The sequence below is a fragment of the Ornithodoros turicata genome, chromosome 2, assembly GCF_037126465.1.
Source record: "Ornithodoros turicata isolate Travis chromosome 2, ASM3712646v1, whole genome shotgun sequence".
In the NCBI taxonomy this organism is placed as follows: Eukaryota; Metazoa; Arthropoda; class Arachnida; order Ixodida; family Argasidae; genus Ornithodoros; species Ornithodoros turicata.
This window is the reverse complement of record NC_088202.1, coordinates 97,062,584-97,071,281: the sequence shown is the minus strand read 5'-3', so window position 1 is coordinate 97,071,281 and position 8,698 is coordinate 97,062,584. Positions and strand designations below refer to the sequence as shown.

The window sequence follows — 8,698 nt, the reverse complement described above, 5'->3', positions numbered from 1 at the left end:
GAGACGAAACAGTGAGTGCCTCCTGCTCTTCGTTTTTAGGGCGAGGCCAGTACTATTTTTAAAGCGCCATTTGGGCAATGCAGTGTTTGCGATACAAACAAACAAGAAAGTTTTAGTATACAGATATCTGGTAGGTTAGCACACCGCGACGGTATCGCCGGTGGCTGCTTCCTCTGAAGCCTCCTGTATAAGTAGTGCTTGTAATTTTATGGCAAGTACAAGTGCCAAATAACAGCATTTATAATGTCGTAATAATGGAATAAAAAGCAGGTGGTAACAGCATAACCGAGACAGAACCAATATGTTTGATTGTGCTCTCATGTCGCAAGAGCATACAAACGATCGTCACTGAAAACAACGTACCGCATAGCGCAAGTTCTTTTGGAAATGCTGTTGCAATAATTTGGAAGAACTGAATGCAACCAGATATCCGCAAGAGGAAAATATCCACACGCACAAAAGTTCTCATTTGGTTTCTACCGGCTTATGCTGCAATCATGTGCGTTACCATCTTGCTCGACGAATTTGGAGCGTGGCAGCGCTATAGTCTCGATATAGCCGGTAGGGGAGGTAGAGGGCCCCGGTATTTTGCCTCGCGACCGTCGCCCGTCCACACTCAGGATAAATCATTTTACACCTTTAGTCGCTCAAAACAGGTGTGTTTTTATTAAAACGCCATTTTCTATCCACTAAACTGTAGCAAAGGGTGCAGAAAGAGCAATACTATAAAGGTGTAATTTCGACGTGCACCACATTTTATCCTAGCGTCGATCTTGTAAAGTGAGGTGTTGAAAGAAGTGTTCACGTCCTATACACCTTTTTTACACCCCCATTTAAACTGGAAATGTCGTTCACGACAGAAAGAAGACGGTTGAGAGCATCTAAATTTTAAAGAGACGAGACTTTCGGTGCAGGAGGCTGCACTTCTTCAGGCAGACCTGAAGAAGGCAGGCTTCTGCACGAAAGTCTTGTCTCATTAAAATTTAGATGCTCTCAACTGTCTTCTTTCTGTCGTGAGTCTCTATCGCCGGATATTTTCACATTGCTCTTAAAGGAATTATGAAATTTCTCGAACCCTTTTTTTTCTGGAAGCGGTTCTTCCCGCCGAGAAACTAATATGCCAGAAATTTTTTCGGGCGAAATCGCTCCACCCTCTGAGAAGCGCGCGCTTCAAGTTTCTCTTCCGCATTCCTCCTCTCCCGCGCGCATTCTCTTGTGGATCGAGCAACTATGCGTGCTGTCCTGCTGGCCCCCGTTACGTCACCGGTTTTGCGCAATGCCAAGCAACGCTCGCCCCAACCCCAGCTGTGAGGCTGTGAGCGCAGTGGCGCCTGCGAGTCGCACCTACAAGGTCACAAGGTCTCTGGTCGCGTCTGAAGGCTGGTTCACACTACTGCGTTTCGCGGTTGCGTCTTACGCTTGCGTTTACGTGTTTTTCCTCGCGCAGCGGATATACGTTTGAGGGTCCGTACTCCCGTTCACACTACTGCGTTCAGGTGTTACGTTCCTCCAATGAACGAGGGCCGTTTGGAGCGCCCCCAACCTTTGCTACCGAGTCCAGTAATGGCGCCCACCAGCGGCCCTTCCGAATTCCTTGACGATGTTTTGAAGTTCGTCGCCGTTTATGTGGGACGAGCGCGACCAATTAACTGGGCTTTGATAGCACAAGTAATCTCCTCGTCGCTTCTGCTGCATTACGAGCAACGGGAACGACGAGCATGGGTACGGAGGCTTCTGCGTAACCGTGAAAGCTTCGGCGAATATCATCACCTTGTGCAAGAAATGAGGCTATACGACGGGCCAACGCACTTTACGTACTTTAGAATGACAAAAGAAAGGTTTGTCTTGCGACAGTGTTCCTAATTTGGTCTGCTGCACACTACTTCGTGCAGCGAGTGTCCTCATGTCTCGTCAACTTATACACAGGTTTGATCAGCTGCTGTCAATGGTGGAGCCGCATATCAGTCGGATGGATACGTCTTTCAGGAAGGCCATCCCTGCTGCGGAAAGGCTGGCGCTGACACTGAGGTATTGCCTCCCCAAGCATTGTTTGCACATTTGTGTGTAGGTTATATATATATATATACGGTTAACAAAAAACGAAAAACAGACAATGAGGGTAGGGGAAGCAAAAGGGGGGGTTATTACAATTGAAATATATGTATGTATGTGTATATATATATATATACAGACTTGTGCCCGTTACCAAAAAATAGGAACTAAATACCGTTACCCGTTACTTCGGAAAAAATAACTAAATACGTTACTCGTTACCAACATACAAAAGTAACGAGTTCTCGTTACTCACAGGTAACGAGTTACTTTTTCGTTACCGCCGCATAGTCAAAAGAACCAATAAACATGCCGTCACTTGCCTTCAACGCATGAGAAATTGCACTTCACAAGAAGCTGATACTCGAAATTTACATCAGTGATCTTCGTTCTCTTTCGTGTGATGACATCTGCTGCCGAAGTGGGGGTGATCGGAGATTATGAGCACACAAGAAAATACACCGGTTTTCGTGCGACCGATCACCAACCGTTCCCAAAAACAGACGAGGGGCTGCGTCATAATTTAGGGCTCTCTGCAGCTTAGCAAAGACAAGAAAAGGCTAGAAGTCGAAACGCGTTTTTTTTTTTTTTGTAGCCATAGCACAATTGGTACCCATCCTTGGGAAGGAGTGATGGTTGGAGATTACGGAAACAAGAGAAAAGACAAGGGCCTTCGTTTAAGACGATTCAGCACGTCAACAACACATCCAACGAGGGACTGCAATAATACTTTGAGTCACACGTGGTCGTGGGTCAAGCAGGTCCTCGCATTGAGCCACACGGAGTGCCGAAATGTGCTCCCCCGCGCTGAAGAAAAGGAACGAGTAACGTCAGTAACGAGTTACTAATTTTTGTAACTGATTCCGTTACTATTACAATTTCTTAAAAAGTAACTAAATCGTTACTTCGTTACCAAAAAAAGTAACCGTTACCAAGTAACGAGTTAGGCACAACTCTGTATATATATATAAGGGGGAATTAGCAGGAGCTCTTTGGCTGCACGTATAGCATATGTTTGTAAGCCAAAAGTACTGGCATGGTGACGTTCGACTTATAAACACACACACACACACACACACACACACACACATATATATATATATATCTTGAAAAGTTGGAGTTGGATCGGACGGCTACGTAATTATAGTTGAAATAAATGGGAGACAGAAGACGAAAGTAGGGGAAGTAACAAAAAAGGGGTTTATTAAAACTTAAAAATCATAAAAGTTAGGGAGGGTGTCTACGTTACGGCGGAAGCTCCGCCTTCTTCGGGACAAAAGAGCTAAATGTGGCCACGAGGCTGATAAGGGGCTTGAGAATGACGTGTCGGTTGGGGGAAATTCCCGCCACCTGGCGGTTGTCAATTGGGGAAATTCCAGAGCGTTTTTGTGTCAGGTCCAGGAGTGGGGTCATCGTCCTTGTGGGTCAGTGGGGATTTTGATCCGGCTGAAACGAGAAAAGGCAACAGGGTCTTATCTAGGTTGTTAGACTTCTTATTGTTGACAGCATGCCTACCTAATTTACAAATTCCGATCGGCCATTAACGAGGACCCTGGCATGCTGTCAACAATAAGAAGTCTAACAACCTAGATAAGACCCTGTTGCCTTTTCTCGTTTCAACCGGATCAAAATCCCCACTGACCCACAAGGACGATGACCCCACTCCTGGACCTGACACAAAAACGCTCTGGAATTTCCCCAATTGACAACCGCCAGGTGGCGGGAATTTCCCCCAACCGACCACGTCATTCTCAAGCCCCTTATCAGCCTCGTGGCCACATTTAGCTCTTTTGTCCCGAAGAAGGCGGAGCTTCCGCCGTAACGTAGACACCCTTCCTAACTTTTATGATTTTTAAGTTTTAATAAACCCCTTTTTTGTTACTTCCCCTACTTTCGTCTTCTGTCTCCCATTTATTTCAACTATATATATATATATATATATATATATATATATATATATATATATATATATCCTGCCTTGAAGAATGTGAAACTTGCAACACAGCATGAGCTCAACGTGTCGAAAATATAAATACGGTTGTGCCTCGTTGTTATGGTCGCTTCTGTGCCCGACAAAAATCATCCATCAAGCAAGTTTTCGATATTATCAAGTACTACGGAGAGGGTTTTATCCAAGAAATTAAGCAATGAGTGGCTGCTCGACTCCCGAGGTAACCTCATTTCCCTCTGAATGCTTATGACCTGACAAAAGAATGAATGTCAAAGTCCATGTCGCTTCCCTTTGTACAAGATAGCACTTTGAACCACCCTACGTGTTTCTGGTCAGTTCAAGCCATGTTGATCTTTTTCTCGACGCAGTTTCATACAGATGCATCAAATTCAAACCACAACATCAGACAATGGCAACGCCTTCGACCATTGTAGTACCCCAAAACTTGTTGTCCTAGTAATGTAAAAAGTAATGCAATTGCAGGTACCTTGCTCACGGCTCCTCGCAGCACATGTGCTCCATTAACTACAGGATTGGGAAGTCGACAGCGTGCAAGATTATACGGGAAACAAGCGAGGCCATATGGCATGCACTTGAACCTGTCTACCTGCCGGTATGCATTGTTTGCATGTATGCTTATAAGAAGAGATTCTTGTTTACAGCAGTGAAAGAAAATATGCTTGTCTCCTGTGTGTGTTTTGTTTGTTTTCTCCATGTTTTCCTGGCACTTCATCACACCTCCAAGCATTTACCCCAACTATGTTCTATTTCAGTGCCCCACAATGTCGACTTGGGAGAGCACGGCCCGTGATTTTCAGGAGATGTGGGACTTCCCCAACTGTGTCGGTGCCATAGATGGCAAACATGTAGCTGTTCAGAACCTTCCAAATGGAGGATCAGAGTTTTTTAATTATAAGGGCTATTACAGCATCGTGCTACTAGCTGTCTGCGGCGCAAGGTACAGGTTCTTGAAAGCGCACATTGAGGAGCAGGGCCGAGGGAGTGACGGGGGCATATTCCGAAATACGGTTACGGCCTGTTTAACTACAGGCTGTCAAGGGCCAGGAGGATCATTGAAAACTCATTTGGGATTCTTGCAAGCAGATGGCGTATTTACAGACAGCCAATAACAGCAAGCCTGCCAACATTGAAAGCAATAGTCATGAGTACAGTATGTCTGCACAACTACCTCCGCACATTAGATGAAGCAGAAGCTGTTCAAGATCGTTGCTATTGTCCACTTGGGTATGTAGACACCGAAAGTGTGGCAGGTGATGTTGTGCCTGGGAGATGGAGGGCATCTGTGACATGCAGTGATGCCATCAGGGACGTGACATCCCTCAGCAGCAACATGTGTTCTAGTGATGCACGGAAAGTGCGGGATACATATGCAGACTATTTCTGCTCTGTTGGAGAGAAGCCAGGTCAATACAGCGTAGTTCGTCGTGGATGTCAGCCAGAAATGTAAGCTCGAGGATGCACTGAAATTATGGGTTTTGTGACACTTTGTATGGCTAACAGGTGCACCACCATGAATATGTAAAAAACACAGTGACACAGTTTTGTAAACTATGTATTCATTAAACAGTTACTAATTACCATATGTCATATCAAAAAGAAGCTGCTGAATGCGCAATTGTGCAAGATGCTTTTGTCGGTCATCCATCTTAGCAAGCATTGGCCGAAGGCTCAGCAAGAAAAGAGTGTCGCTGTCCCTCATGTCAACGTAATCCTGTGAAGGTGCTGAGGCACCGCTCATTTGCCTTGTTGCGGACACAAGCACCTCCTGCAGCGTTGCAATGGTTTGCTCCGGCCTTCTGCGTTTCGGTGGCCTTGCGTAACCAACCGGAGGAGTCTCCCCGCGGTCTTCATGATCCTGGAGAGACTGAAACTCCTGCGTTGGTGTAAACGCAGAAGCCGACGAGCCGTCCTGCAAATTAGTATAATGAATAAAGGTGTGAAGAAATATTGGCATGTGGCACGCCTGTGTGTCATGACAGAGCCTGAATTTTTTGGGAAATATTTTTTTTCCTAAATTCGTGGGGTAAAAATTGCAAAAATAAACATGTACTCTAAATTCATGCGAATTCAGGCGAAACACCTTCAAGTCCGCTAATTTTGGGGAGAAATCGGGCTGAGTTTCTCAAATTAACTGTAGTGGTTTGGTACACACAGTGACGTAACTGCATTTGCTGCGGAACAAGTTAGTGTGTATTCCTACAGACGTCGCAGTGAGTGCAATTTACCGCTTCAATTCTGGTTTCGCCCTAAAGAAGGCAAGCTTCAGTGCTGGGAAGAATCGGGTTAAACCCGAAAACTTCTGGTTCTAATGACGATTAGTTTGTGATGAGTCTTCATAAGCAAATCATAAGCAACACTTAATTAAATTAAGGCCACTCTGGTGATAAGCAAAGTTTGGATTTGTGCACCCGAGATTTGATGTATAGCAAGCAGGAATGGGCATAAATACAATTTTTGAGTATTTAAATATAAATACAAAATACTTTGTTGAAAGGGGTATTTAAATACTCTGTATAAATACTTTTCAATATGGGCATTTAAATACCATAACTACTGCCATAAATGCTGTGAAGATCTTATTTGGAATTAGAGAACTATTAATGATCAGAACAACAAATCATCAAGGAAAAATGGCATTGGTTTGTTGTTAATCATGACAATTTTAATATTAGAAGTTTCTGACTGCATCTTCTAGGTATCCTCTGTTTGCCCTTAGAATTCAATTCACAAAGGAGAACACCTCTGGACAGGTGTCGATGGTCTTATATTTGGTTTATATTTTAAATAATATATTAATTACAATGCATTCAAATACTGCCCATCCCTGATAGCAAGTACCCAAACCTCTGACTATATCCTTACCGAACTTCCTTCGGTTACTGGTGACGGAGTGCTCTGTGATAGAGTCTCCTCTTGTGTGCCTCCAATCAGTGAAAGCAGCATGGCTGTAATAAAAGTGGTTCACTTAAGGAATGTTGCTGTGGGCCGGTTTCTTAACAGCAGTCCAACGTTGTTAGCAATAGATTGTGTACTTGTAGCGATGTAAATGTGAAGTGATATCGACCGCATTTTACCTTGAGGGTCGCCATCCATTGCTGTGGTTTCACTGATCGGAGTTGTGTCCTCCCGTGTATTGGGCAGAAGGGCACCTGTCGCCTTTGGGAGCACAGAGCTGGGGGACAGAGTGAGAAAATGAAACCCAGAAGTGATCTGTATGCGTACATAACATAAGACATAAATACGACTTCATCAGCTTTTTTTTCTGTTTTTTGCCTAACAAGTACTTTGCTATATCTTGCTGCAGGTAATGCTGTGAGTAAAGCTTTACAAGTAAAATACTAAGTGCTCACGTACCGAGGCCTGATGAACCTAGAGAGTAAGCTCAGAGGCTTCATCAGGGCCCATGCTTCCCGGGTTGAACGGCCAGACCCACTGGGTTGTTTCGTGGCACGTAACTCGCGTGCATACCTGTCCCGCAAGTTTCTCCACGTTCTTTGGCACTGGTCAACTAAGAAAACAACATTGAAAAGATATTCTGGAGTTCCTCGGGACGTCTCAAACACATCACAGATAGCTCCCAGGGACATCCTGAATATCCCATGTTGGATGCTCTGTGACATCCACAGGACGTCACTGTGTTGACTGGGGTACACTTGCATGACTCGCATGCGATTGTGAGAAGTACGACAGCCGCGCTTAAAATGCTTTGCACGATGTTAGTTTAAAGCTGCCAACATGTTACCTTACACAAAACATCGAAAATGTCTCATATCCAAAGTTATGACTTGTGCAACTCGATTGAGAACACAACCATAAACAACAACAACCGCAACTAAAGCCGCATATATATCGAAAATCTGACCTAAAGAAAAAAAGTATGAAGAAAAGGCAGTAAATAAAGGGAATAAAACGTTTTGTAAAGAAATGAAATATTCCAATGATACAAAATACTCAGCTCAGGAGGGCTCTAGCGAGGTTTTGCATACCATAACGCAAATTTGTGAAAACACGAAGAAATGTTTTTAGCGATCCGTGGATGAGCAGGTGGTTGCATTCTACTACAGGTGAGCCCACAAATTATACACTGTTACTATATGCCGGATGTGATGAATCACTTGGCAGCCGCGGACATATCTTTCGGATGAAATGACAAAAACCGAGAGACAGGTTCTCACGATTGACGGCAACACTTTTTAATGTAATGCGAAACCCACCTGACATGCCGACGACGAGGCTAATGGCCTGCCACGAATTCTGTTTTTTTGTGGCATCCTTGTAGTCTGCCCTTGTGCTGTCGTACAGCCAAGGATACCTTTCGATTTGTAGAATGAAATTCTCCAGCTGCTCCATGTTTTCAGCCATCTTGTCCGAGAAGGCGCTCCAACACTCAAACCGCATGCACTGCGCGCATGCGCTATATCCTCGCCTCCTATTGGACAGTTTGCTTGCGCTTGCGGTTCTTGCGTCGGAAAAGTTGAAGTCGGCTTTACTCCTTGCGTTCATCTTACGCACTACAGTTGGGGAGAGCGCGTCCCTGCTGCCATGGCAACGATACGCCGTAAGCACACGCAAGACGCAAGCGCAACCGTAAACGCAGTAGTGTGAACCAGCCTTGAGGTCTGAAGCGTTACGTTTCTCTTCGTTGCAGGCGTTCGGATAACACGCTATAATGAA

At 44.7% G+C, this 8,698-nt stretch overlaps 1 protein-coding gene across 1 annotated transcript; it reads right to left on the bottom strand.

The window, feature by feature from the left end:
* Positions 1–5,594: 5,594 nt before the first annotated feature.
* On the bottom strand, positions 5,595–8,386 carry LOC135384899 (transcription factor Adf-1-like). Its single transcript, XM_064614081.1, has 5 exons — positions 8,239–8,386; positions 7,379–7,532; positions 7,099–7,196; positions 6,887–6,969; positions 5,595–5,933 (listed from the first exon to the last, which is right to left on the bottom strand). Exons 1-5 carry the CDS (start codon positions 8,384–8,386, stop codon positions 5,595–5,597), a joined length of 822 nt encoding a protein of 273 aa, XP_064470151.1.
* Between the last annotated feature and the right edge of the window lie 312 nt (positions 8,387–8,698).